Source organism: Hyla sarda, chromosome 4 (genome assembly GCF_029499605.1).
Source record: "Hyla sarda isolate aHylSar1 chromosome 4, aHylSar1.hap1, whole genome shotgun sequence".
In the NCBI taxonomy this organism is placed as follows: Eukaryota; Metazoa; Chordata; class Amphibia; order Anura; family Hylidae; genus Hyla; species Hyla sarda.
In genome coordinates this window covers 330,985,087-330,997,700 of record NC_079192.1, presented here as the reverse complement: position 1 = coordinate 330,997,700, position 12,614 = coordinate 330,985,087, and the positions used below count along the sequence as shown (strand labels likewise).

Genomic DNA, 12,614 nt, shown 5'->3' with positions numbered 1-12,614 from the left:
CAGGCATGCTGGGAGTTGTAGTTCGGCAACATCTGAAGGACCAGATGTTACAGAACTAAAACTCCCAGCATGCCTGGACTGTCTGGGCATGCTGAGAGTTGTAGTTTTGCAACATCTGGAGGAGCACAGATTGGAGACCCTTGAACAGTGGTCTCGAAACTGCGGCCCTCCAGATGTTGCAAAACTACAACTTCCAGCATGCACGGACAGCCAAAGGCTGTCTGGGCATGCTGGGAGTTGTAGTTTTGAAACTCCTAGAGGCAGTAGTGAAGATCACTTTACAGCGATCTTCACTGCTGCCTCTGATGCAACGCCACCGCTCCCCACTGCCGTGCCGGTCCCAGGTACGTGCCGCGGTCTTCCCCCTGCAGCTCTTGGGATCCTCTTCCCCCACTCTGCCCGACTTCTAGGGGCGGGCAGAGCAGGGGAAATGAACTTTAACCCCCCCAGTTAGCTGAGACACTGATTGGTCCACATGGACAAATCACAGTGATCGCTGACCAGGACCATCCACAGATGGTCCTGGGGGGGCACGCAAAAGTTGTCTCCCGCTGGTAACAGCGGGACTTCTGCCAGTTAACCCGTGCGATGCCGCACATCGCCGGGTTAACTGAATTACTTATATAAACTAATATCATGATGTGCGAACTACCAGCATAACATGACGTTTATATAAGTCATTCTGCGGGAAGGGGTTAATGTGCATAGCTTTGTGGCTGAAAATATCATGTGGCTACTACTGGACAAAACCATGATACTTAGTGCTAGGATTTTGTAAGTAGCCAAGAGTAGCTACATGGAAGTGCCAGCCACATAGTAATATCTACCCATTAAAGTTACTTAGCAGCATCTATATTACAAAATGATTACATAGTACTGTTGAATAATTAGGGCAGTGGTTCTTAACCTGGGTTCGATCGAACCCCAGGGGTTCGGTGAGTCAGTCCCGGGGGTTTGGCGGGGGAGGTCTCAACAGGTCAGGCAAACCAAGCAATTGCTTGGGGTCCCGAGCAGAGCCGCTGTTTGCCCATCCTGTAGCGACGGGGCAAATCCCCCCATCACTATTCACTCCCTGAGGCCCCGCGTTAAGTTTAAAAACACAGGGCCGCCGGGACATAGCGCACGCCGGGACCTGAGGATAGAGAAGGAGGAAGACGCGCGCTGGACAGCTTGGTAAGTGACCAGCGGCACGTCATCTTCGGTGCTTCGACCGCCGGTCCCGAGACCTACTGCTATAGCCGGAGCGGTGGTCGGAGCACTGAAGTGGGCAATGCACAGACATACAGCCTCCAGCCATACACTGTTTATGGCAGGAGGCTGTATGTCTGTAGGGGAACACTGCCTACATCGGTGGTCTTCAACATGTGGACCTCCAGATGTTGCAAAACTACAACTCCCAGCATGCCCAGACAGCCAACGGCTGTCCGGGCATGCTGGGAGTTGTAGTTTTGCAACACCAGGAGGTCTGCAGGTTGAAGACCACTGGCCTGCCTAATGTGGGGGGAACACTGCCTGCCTAATGTGGGGGGAACACTGCCTGCCTAATGTGGGGGGAACACTGCCTGCCTAATGTGGGGGGAACACTGCCTGCCTAATGTGGGGGGAACACTGCCTGCCTAATGTGGGGGAACACTGCCAGTCTAATGTGGGGGGAACACTGCCTGCCTAATGTGGGGGGAACACTGCCTGCCTAATGTGGGGGAACACTGCCAGTCTAATGTGGGGGGAACACTGCCTGCCTAATGTGGGGGAACACTGCCTGCCTAATGTGGGGGGAACACTGCCTGCCTAATGTGGGGGGAACACTGCCTGCCTAATGTGGGGGGGGAACACTGCCTGCCTAATGTGGGGGGGAACACTGCCTGCCTAATGTGGGGGAACACTGTCTGCCTAATGTGGGGGAACACTGCCTGCCTAATGTGGGGGGGAACACTGCCTGCCTAATGTGGGGGAACACTGTCTGCCTAATGTGGGGGAACACTGCCTGCCTAATGTGGGGGGGAACACTGCCTGCCTAATGTGGGGGAACACTGTCTGCCTAATGTGGGGGAACACTGCCAGTCTAATGTAGGGGAACACTGTCTGCCTAATGTGGGGGGAACACTGCCTGCCTAATGTGGGGGGAACACTGCCTGCCTAATGTGGGGGGAACACTGCCTGCCTAATGTGGGGGAACACTGCCTGCCTAATGTGGGGGAACACTGCCGGCCTAATGTGGGGGAACACTGCCGGCCTAATGTGGGGGAACACTGCCTGCCTAATGTGGGGGAACACTGCCGGCCTAATGTGGGGGAACACTGCCTGCCTAATTTGGGGGGAACACTGTCTGCCTGATGTGGGGGAACACTGTCTGCCTGATGTGGGGGGAACACTGCCTCCCTAATGACATGCGAGTGGCACTTGCCAAGGTAAAGCCGCGCATTTCTGAAAGACAACAGCAGAAGTCACACTGATTTGCAGTAAATATTCATTATGTTTTTGTTATTGTGTGAAAATCATGTTTTCATGGTTTTGTTCTTTGTTCTTAATGGTTTTGTTCATTTTGTGCACCTATGTATAAATATACACTTAAATATATACCTCCTATGTTTTGAATTTGAAAAAATCTTATTTTATTTTTCCAATTAAGAGGGGTTCGGTGAATGCGCATATGAAACTGGTGGGGTTCAGTACCTCCAACAAGGTTAAGAACCACTGAATTAGGGTCTATAAGCTAATAAATATTTACTAGACACCTAGACTAGTTCTAGCTGTTTGGACAACAGTAAGAAGCTGCATTCTTTAGGCTGCCACTGAAGACTTCCCGTGGTGATGTTGAGGTGGTGAGGTGTGTCTGGGGACTCATTCTGTGCATTATGCCACTACATAGTGTACCCCCCCACCTTCTACAGCCAGTGAAAGTAGCAGACTGTAAAGTACAGGACGGTGTGTCATGCAAGGGAAGTCCTCACTCACCTCACTTCTTGGTCCCATAGAGCTCCCATGGTCCTCAGCCACTTCCTCTTTCCGCATCTAGAGCTGGAAACTACTGCTGCTACTTCTGGCCTGCCGATTCTTGTCCACCATGCTCGTGGTAGGTCACGATTCCACATGATGTCACGAGGTATGGGAATAGGTATCGGGGCATTTACAATTGGGACATCCCTACCTCATTTAAAAGGCGGCACCACAATTAAACAATGATTCTCTATCCTAACATACATGCATTCCACACAAAAGCAGATATCAGAAAAGTCATTTGAAATATTTAAATGTATTTTAATATAATACCTTAATTTAACATTATAAAAACGTACAAAACATTTAAACTGTCATAACCGATTTTTTACAATCCACAACAAATGGAAGTAAAATACAAGATTTTTTTTTTGTAACATTTCTCACTGTGGGATAATTCTGCACCACTAGAGTATAAAGTGCAAAAAAGTGCAGCAATAAGTGCTCTATACATATAGGTCTTCTAGAAGTGAGACCCCCACTTATCTGACAATAATTTTTTATCTTCCCGCCAAAAATCTGTGCACCATTCAGCATCTTTTGGTTGGTAAATAAAAAAAGCAATGAGACTACTGATCGAAAGAATGAAGGTGCTGTTGGACTTTTACACATATTACAGTCTTGCTGATGTATATGGGAGCATATTTAACATAAATTAAAGTCTCAGAATTATGCCACAACAGCTGAGCACGATACCACAATAAGGATTCAAGACCTAGCATATGTTTTCCAACAAATGTAAGACAGCACACAGGTTAATGCAGAAGATGAGAAGCTGCAAGAGAGTTTGCATCATTTTCTGCATGACGTGTGATGTTCTACTCTTTACTTGTTTAACGATTGGGCCCTTGAAAATGGGACCCGCTGTGACGTTTCACCAATATTACATATAATGGAGCATCTTGAGAGCTTTACAATATTACTAACAGCTATCGTTTGACATCTTATTGATTGGTCAAAATATAGCCAAAGATGGATATATAGGTTTAACTTTTCTTAATGAAATAGAACTGGAACAATGCAATGAAAACCTTCAGTTAAAACTATATAGAAAACAACAACCAGTGTATATTGTTATACTAAATTCTTGGCAGGACAGCGTAATCTTATAGACTAGCCTAAGTTGCCAGATGTACTCCATCAGTATAAACCTAGAAGCAAAAAAGGGAAAAAAGTTATTTTCAGATATATCTAAATGCAAAAGAGGTTATGCCCAGGCAGTAGGAATTCCAGTTTACAGTAATGTAAAACAAAGAAAAAACAGCCGCTCCCTTGTGGAGAATCAACGGGATCACAGGTGTGTGGGAGGGGAGGGAAAAAGTAAAGGCTCACCCTGCCAAGTTGTGTGCACTCCCACACAACCAGGATATGCATTTAATATGATGATCCCGGTCTGCAGCCTTCCTAGAAACAGTAGGGAGATGTATAGCAAACTTCGAGGAGGATAGGAATTCCGGCGCTGACCAAGGAGAAGACAATAGAGCCAGGTGTGTAGCGAACAGATTTAATCCAATGCGACGCGTTTCACCGCGCTTGCGCGGTTTCATCAGGCATTATGAAACCGCGCAAGCCGGTGAAACGCGTCACATTGGATTAAATCTGTTCGCTACACACCTGGCTCTATTGTCTTCTCCTTGGTCAGCGCCGGAATTACTATCCTCCTCGAAGTTTGCTATACATCTCAGTTTACAGTAATGGCTTTCACATTTCAGATTTCTTCATATACACTTATTCATACCATAATTGGTCACCCATAAAGGTACAGTACACTAACAAACATGTAGGGCAAGTAACTAGGACATGCCTTTAACGTCTGATAAGAACTGCCCTCTGGCTTAGCGGTTTGTTTGGCATTCATTTATTCGCCGTCACGCCCCCTCCCATAGACTTGCATTGAGGGGGCATGGCCGTGATGTCATGAGCGGGGCATGGCCGTGATGTCATGAGCGGGGCATGGCCGTGATGTCATGAGTGGGGCATGGCCATGACATCACGAGTCTCCGCCCCTCGTCGCCAGTCATCCGGCATGGAGTGAAGTTCACTCCGTGCACCAGATGTCTGGGGTGCAGCAGCCGAGATCTTATCCCCTATCCTTTGGAGGGGATAAGTTGTTAAGGGGCAGAGTACCCCTTTTTAAAGGGTTACTCCCGTGGAAAACCTTTTTTTTTTTAATCAACTGGTGCCAGAAAGTTAAACAGATTTGTAAATCACTTCTATAAAAAAAATCTTAAAGGGGTACTCCGCCCCTAGACATCTTATCCCCTATCCAAAGGATAGGGGATAAAATGTCAGATCGCCGGGGTACCGCTGCTGGGGACCCTGGGGATCGCTGCTGCAGCACCCCGCTATCATTACTGCGCAGAGCGAGATCGTAATGACGGGCGATACAGAGGCCGGAACATCGTTACGTCACGGCTCCGCCCCTCGTGACGTCACGGCCCGTCAATACAAGTCTATGGGAGGGGGCGTGGCGGTCGTCCGGCTGCTCCGGCCCCTGTATCGCCCATCATTACGCACAGAGCGAACTCGCTCTGCGCAGTAACGATAGCGGGTGCCGCAGCGGCGATCTCCGGGGTCCCCAGCAGCAGGACCGCGGCGATCTAACATCTTATACCCTATCCTTTGGAAAGGGGATAAGATGCCAGGGGCGGAGTACCCCTTTAAAGGAGTACTACTGTGCACACTTTTTTCATTTTAACCCGTCCGGGCTGCAAAATAAAAGAAAACACACTTTATCTTACCTGCCAACGAGCCCCCGGAGCTCCGGTACAGGTGTTCGGTGCCCGGGCTTTATTCTTCTTACTTCCGGTTAGCCCGGCACGTCACACGGAGCTTCAGCCTATCACTGGCCAAGGCGGGACAGTACTTTTTAGGGGCTGTATACTAAAGAGAAATCCAAAAAATAAATGCATTTCCTGTGATGTCATGACCACAGTGCTCTCTGCTGACCTCTGCTGTCCATTTCATGAACTGTCCAGAGCAGGAAAAAATCCCCATAGCAAACATATGCTGCTCTGGACAGTTCCTAAAATGGACAGCAGAGAGTACTGTGGTCATGATATCAGAGGAAATGCATTTATTTTTTGGATTTCTCTTTAGTATACAGCCCCAAAAAGTACTGGAAGGATTAAGATATTTTAATAGAAGTGATTTACAAATCTAAAAAGAAGGGGAGGGAGGGCACTAATAGGAGCAGTATTACCTTAACATATGTATGGAGCAGTCCTCAGCGACCTCTGACAATGTCTCCTGCGGGGTGCACGTACAACAGTATAAAGTATACAATTTGAATGCAAAAAGAAGCACATACATGCACTCACCGCAAAGCAGGGACAGTCGAGCCTGGAGGTCCGGTGGCTGTAACGGGATGCCGGGTCTCTGCGTCGGCGCTGGTATGTGGCACTCAGAGGCTACGCCGGCTGTTTCGCAAACTAGTGCGTGCTTCTTCTGGCCAGAAGAAGCACGCACTAGTTTGCGAAACAGCCGGCGTAGCCTCTGAGCGCCACATACCAGCGCCGACGCAGAGACCATGCATCCCGTGACAGCCACCGGACCTCCAGGCTCGACTGTCCCTGCTTTGCGGTGAGTGCACGTATGTGCTTCTTTTTGAAGTCGATTTACAAATCTGTTTAACTTTCTTGCACCAGTTGATTTAAAAAAAAAAAGTTTTCCGCAGGAGTACCCCTTTAAAGGGGTACTCCTGATAAAAAAAAATAAAATAAATTTGCTAATCAATTTGTAAGGCTCTTAGCACACTTTTTGATCAAAAAGTGTCCCCCATCCACTATGTGGAGGTGACTTCACTTCAGATAGGACCCTAACACACTCACTTTACCCGCCTGTGCAAGGCATATATGCTGTTTGTTTCTTGCATTGCAAGTAAGGGGGAGTGGCAAACCTTCTGAGCCATGCACCCCTCCCTTTCCAAATGAGGATTTTAAAGGAGAACTGTAGTGTTTTACTTTTTTATTTAATCCCATTGTGCCCGGGCTGAAGTAAAAAAAACAACAAAAAAAAAAAACCTGTAACTCACCTTCCATTGCGCTGATATGGCTCTTCAGTCTTCCCTTCCCAGTGTCTCATTGCTTCTGTGTGCACGGAATGTCACGGAGCGATGCCCGTCTTGGCTGGTAATATGCTGAGCGCAGGGTCATGTAACGAGCCTGGGCCCTGACTTCTCCCTGCAGCATGGGCCTGTTACATGATACCGTGCTCAGCCTATCACCGTCGAAGCCGGGACATTGATAGGCTGATCACAGCTTAACGTTCCATGCACATGGAAGCAGGAAAAAAAACGGGACCGGAGGACAGAAGAGTTATATCAGCGCAAAGGGGGGAGCAACAGATGGTCAGTTAAAGATTTATTTTTTACGTTATGTAGCCCTAGCACAATGGGATAAAATAAAATAAAACACTACAGTACTCCTTTAAAATGATTGTGGATCCTGCATTCACCCAGTCATATGCCATATGCCCAGCAGAGGTGAGTATAGTGAGTGTGTTAGAGTTCCATCCGAACTGAGGCCACCTCCACGTGATGGATGGGAGACATGTTTTGATTAAAAGTGCGCTAGGAGCCTTAAATTTTTTTGACCAAGACAGAGGTGGTAGCAGAGAGCACTGTGGTCAGACAGAAAAGAAATTTGAAAAGTATAAGAACGGGGAGAAGTGAAATAAAACTTAACTTTTCATTAATGCTCTGTACAGTTTAAGCCATATAAGGTACACTGATCGTTTACATAATGGCATGCTATTGAGACATGCGGTCTGGCATACAGTGGGTTAATGCGCCTGTCATTCCATTCCGCTACGTAGTATTTACACGTGCAGACACGCCTCTTGACCCTGGTGTCGGGTTGGTGAAGCTGTTCGGTCCGAGCGCCGTCCACTGTCCCTGGAACCAGATATGTCGTCAGACGCAGTTTCTCTCCCACATGTGCGCTAGCAGCCGGCAGTATCGTACGGCTCCCCGCCACTGCGGGCGCGCACTGGGAGAATCTGCCAGGACATCGTAACTGTGAGAAGATCGTCTTTTCTCTTTACAGGTGCTGTCCCTAGTTTGGACCACAGGTTGATGGTATTTTGTACAGTGGTCCCTCAACATACGATGGTAATCCATTCCAAACGGACCATCGTTTGTTGAAACCATCGTATGTTGAGTATCCGTGCAATGTAAAGTATAGGACAGTGGTCTAAAACCTGCGGATCTCCAGATGTTGTAAAACTACAACACCCAGCATGCCCGGACAGCCGTTGGCTGTCCGGGCATGCTGGGTGTTATAGTTTTGCAACATCTGGAGATCCGCAGGTTGTAGACCACTGCTAGAGAAAGTTGTACTCACCTGTCCCCGCCGCACCGGACCGTCACCGCTGCCTGGGATGTCGCCGTCCATCGCTGTCGCCGCGTCCCCAATGTTCCGGCAAGGCCTCTGCTTCCCCGGCATCCTTGCTCTCCGTTGCTGCCATCATGTCGCTACGCACGCCGCTCCTATTGGATGACGGGATGGCGTGTGCAGCGACGTGATGACGTCGATGGAGAGCGATGACGATGCAGGAGATCCCGAAGAGGACGCGCCGGAGCCCCGAGAACAGGTGAGTGACCATCACCGGAGCTCACGGGGCACCGTAAACGGCTATCCGGTGGCAGATGAAGCAGTCTGCGCTGCCGGATAGCCGTTTATGCGATGGCCCCGACATAAAAAAGCATCGTATGTTGATGCTGCCCTCTGAGAGGCCATCGCATGTTGAAATTATCGTATGTCGGGGCCATCGTAGGTCGAGGGGTCACTGTATGTGTGTTTTCTTTTGCAGGAATCATCGGATTCTGTCCTGAGACAAACTGTGCCATAAAACTACGCTAAGATGTGGGGGCACAATTTATTTGTACTTTCAGTGTTGCATTTAGGGGTATAACTGTATTGGTAGAAATTGGCATCATTGATTTGGGACAGATTGTATGGACACACTGGGGGATTATTTATCAAAGGATTTAGACTGGATTTTCCTGTCTAAATTTGTCGCACAGAAAGTCGCAGTCTAAATATGTGTGACTTTTTTGCGACTTTTGCTCTAGAGGATTTTTTAGAACATGATGCATGCTAGTCTATTTTAGACTGGAATGCATTGGAAAATGCATTGGTGCTGAATTTATCAAAAGCGACTTTCCAGCGACAAGTCGTATCGGCTGAAAGTACTCAAATGTCAGACCATGTTGGAGCAGGTTTAAATATAGACTAAAGCATAGATCACGAAGTCTGTGCACAGAATTTATCAAGAGCCGTGCGCCTTTTGATAAATTAGGCACACAATAGACCAGCCAAACCCTCTATAGTTTGGTCTATATTGATGCGGGACATAGACAAATTTGATAAATATCCCCCAAATATCCCCCACATTGTGGAGAGCCCCTGATGAGGTCACCAACTCGGGTGAACCGAAACGCGTACGCCATTGTGTATGGTCCAAATGCTACATTTTGATATATGACCATGACATTCTGTATGGGGACTGCGATTGGTCCTAATTGATTGATGTACGGCGAGTCTATATACATGTTCTTGACAGTATATTATATTACACACTAACTGTGAGTCTATTTCCTGCATCTATATCGATCAGGGGTTCATCGTCAGTATCCTCTGTGAGTACATTCCCTATATATAGATATACAGTAACTCCCCGACATGCAATGGCCCCGACATATGATCAAATCGACATACGATGCTTTTATATGTCGGGGCCATCGCATTAACTGCTATCTGACAGCGCAAAATGCTTAAGCTGCTGTTGGATAGCAGTTTAAGCATCCCGGACAGGTTCACTTGCCTATCCCCGCTGCTCCGGGTCCACTTCGCGATCCTCCGGCGTCTTCTGTATCTTCTCCAGGGTCCGGGCCTCGCTTTCCGGCGTCGTTATTACGTCGTTACGCACGTCGTGCCAGCGCAGCAGCGTAATAACATCACCAGAAAGCGAGGCCCGGACCCTGCAGAAGATGCGGAAGAAGCCGGAGGATCACGAAGTGGACCCGGAACAGCGGGACAGCATCGGGAGCGGTGAAGACGCGGTCTGGAGCGGCGGGGACAGGGGAGTACAAACTTCCTATACTTTACATTGCACGGATCCCTCAACATACGATGGATTCGACAAACGATGGGTCATTTGGAACGAATTACGTCCGGTGGGATAGTGGTTCCGGGCTGCCATCTTCACCGGGGGGCCTCTTCTCCGCGCTTCGGGCCCGTAATAGAGGCGTTGCCTTGACGACGACGCAGAGGGACGTTGGTAATGATCGTAACTCTGCATCGTCGTCAAGGCAACGTGACTATTCCGGGGCTGGGCCCGAAGCGCGGAGAAGAGGCCCTCCGGTGAAGATGGCAGCCCGGAACCACTATCCCACCGGACTACCTCCCCGCCAGACAGTCCTGCAGCACCGGACCAGCGCACCCTAACGTCCTGTACTCACCTCCGCTCGGCGGGACGTTAGGGTGCGCTGGTCCGGTGCTGCAGGACTGTCCGGCGGGGAGGTCGTCCGGTGGGATAGTGGTTCCGGGCTGCCATCTTCACCGGGGGGGCCTCTTCTCCGTGCTTCGGGCCCAGCCCTGGAATAGTCACGTTGCCTTGACAACGATGCAGAGGTACGTTCATTACCAACGTCCCTCTGCGTCGTCGTCAAGGCAACGCCTCTATTCTGGGCCCAAAGCGCAGAGAAGAGGCCCCCCGGTGAAGATGGCAGCCCGGAACCACTATCCCACCGGACGACCTCCCCGCCGGACAGTCCTGCAGCACCAGACCAGCGCACCCTAACGTCCCGCCGAGCGGAGGTGAGTACAGAACTAAAGGGGGTGAGAGGGGGGCTGGATGATGTCGAAGGCCGCAGTGGTCTTCAACCTGCGGACCTCCAGAGGTTTCAAAACTACAACTCCCAGCAAGCCCGGACAGCCGATAGCTGCCCGGGCTTGCTGGGAGTTGTAGTTTTGAAACATCTGGAGGTCCGCAGGTTGAAGACCACTGAGGGCGGAGAGTTCACTCGAGTATAAGCCGAGGGGGTTGTTTTCAGCATGAAAAATCGTGCTGAAAAACTCGGCTTATACTCGAGTATATACGGTACTGCTGCCACTAGAAGGCTTGACACTAGTCAACAGGAAAAGTCAGCCCCTCCCAGCAGGATGTACCCGCCCACAGGTACCTGAGCTAATCAGTTTAGTCCCAGAGCAGTAGGAGAGGACCAACAGGTAAAGAAAAAACAGTGACTGTCTGAGGAAACCACAGAATAAAAATTAACTGAAAGCACCCTCGGACAGGTAACCAAACCAATAACACCAGAACAAATGGGCGGGTGCTGTGTCCCCCAATGGATCCTCCAAGAAAGAGATTTTACGGTATGCATAAAAATTAACTTTTCTCGATCGGCTCCAGTAAGGAACATTAACACCGTGGGACGTACCAAAGCAGTCCCTGGGTTAGGCAAAAAATGTAAGCAACTTAGGTGGAAAGCTTGACCACAGCCGCCTGCAACACCTTGCGGCCCAGACCAGCATCAGCAGATGCAACGGTATGTACCTGGTAAAACCTTGTAAACGTGTGTAAGGTCAACCAGGTAGCTGCCTTACAAATTTGCAAGGCCGAAGCCCTGTTGTGGAGAGCTGGGACTTCACCACAAAGCGAGGAACTTCCTGGTTGTGGCGGGATGCAAACAGGTCCACATCCGGGGAGCTCCAGAGGTTGCAGATTTCCGCAAAATGCTTCTGGGTGAAGAGACCACTTGCCAGGGTCGGCTGAGGAGAGGTTGAGAAAGTCCGCCTCCCAATTTTTCACCCCTGGTATGTGAATGGGCAGAGTGAGGGAACTCTGAGCTCCGCCCAGAGAAGGATCTTGGAGACCTTGGCAATAGCCACTGAGCTGCGTGTGCCGTCCTGGCGATTGACATACACCACAGCTGTGGAATTGTCCGACTGGACATGAAAAGGACGATCTTGGAGAAGGCGCTCCCAACGGTGGAGGCAAAAGGTAGATTCCCCTGAGTTCCAGGATGTTGATGGGGAGAAGAGCTTCCCGGGAGGACCATCCATTCCCTGAAGACTCCTCCCCAACCGCTGAGAGTGGCATCTGTTGAGATGACCTGCCAGTGGAGGAGCAGAAGGGATCACCCCTGACAAAGAAGAGGGGACTGAAGCCACCACAGGAGGGACTAGCGAGTCCTGGAAGGAAGAATGATCCTGTGATCTAGGGATAGCGGAGACTTGTCCCACCGGGACAGAATAGAAATTTTAAAGGAACAGCTTCCATGGCCGCCACCATCCGACCCAGGACTTCCATGCAGAACCAAATGGAAACCGGAACAGGACACCGGAGAATTCGAACTCCTGATAATAGAGCAAGGCGATTGTCCGACAGAAGCCGAATCCTGGGGGTCGCCGTGTTGAACTGGAGTCCCTGGAAGATTAGAAACTGGGGGGGGGAGGGGGTCAGGTCGGACTTGTCCTGATTGACCACTCAGCTGAAACGGACAAGGTCTGAAGAGAGAGACGGAGACTCTTGATTCTGGATCCTGGTTGGAGCCTTGACCAGGAGGTCATCCAGGTAGGGAATTACGGACACACACCGAGCCTGCAGGATGG

The 12,614-nt window shown here is 49.7% G+C and overlaps 1 protein-coding gene across 13 annotated transcripts in view; it reads right to left on the bottom strand.

Annotated features, from left to right (window-relative positions):
• Positions 1 to 3,237: 3,237 nt before the first annotated feature.
• LOC130369622 (uncharacterized) overlaps positions 3,238 to 12,614 on the bottom strand; it is a 214,064-nt gene continuing 204,687 nt past the window's right edge. For 10 of the 13 annotated variants that reach the window (XM_056575062.1, XM_056575066.1, XM_056575068.1 and 7 more), the window contains one exon: positions 3,238 to 4,148. In XM_056575062.1, coding sequence (XP_056431037.1) covers positions 4,031 to 4,148 — 118 coding nt within the window. In that variant the 3' untranslated portion in view covers positions 3,238 to 4,030. The remainder of the gene's footprint in view (positions 4,149 to 12,614) is intronic. The other 3 variants (XM_056575070.1, XM_056575073.1, XM_056575065.1) reach the window with 2 other exon arrangements.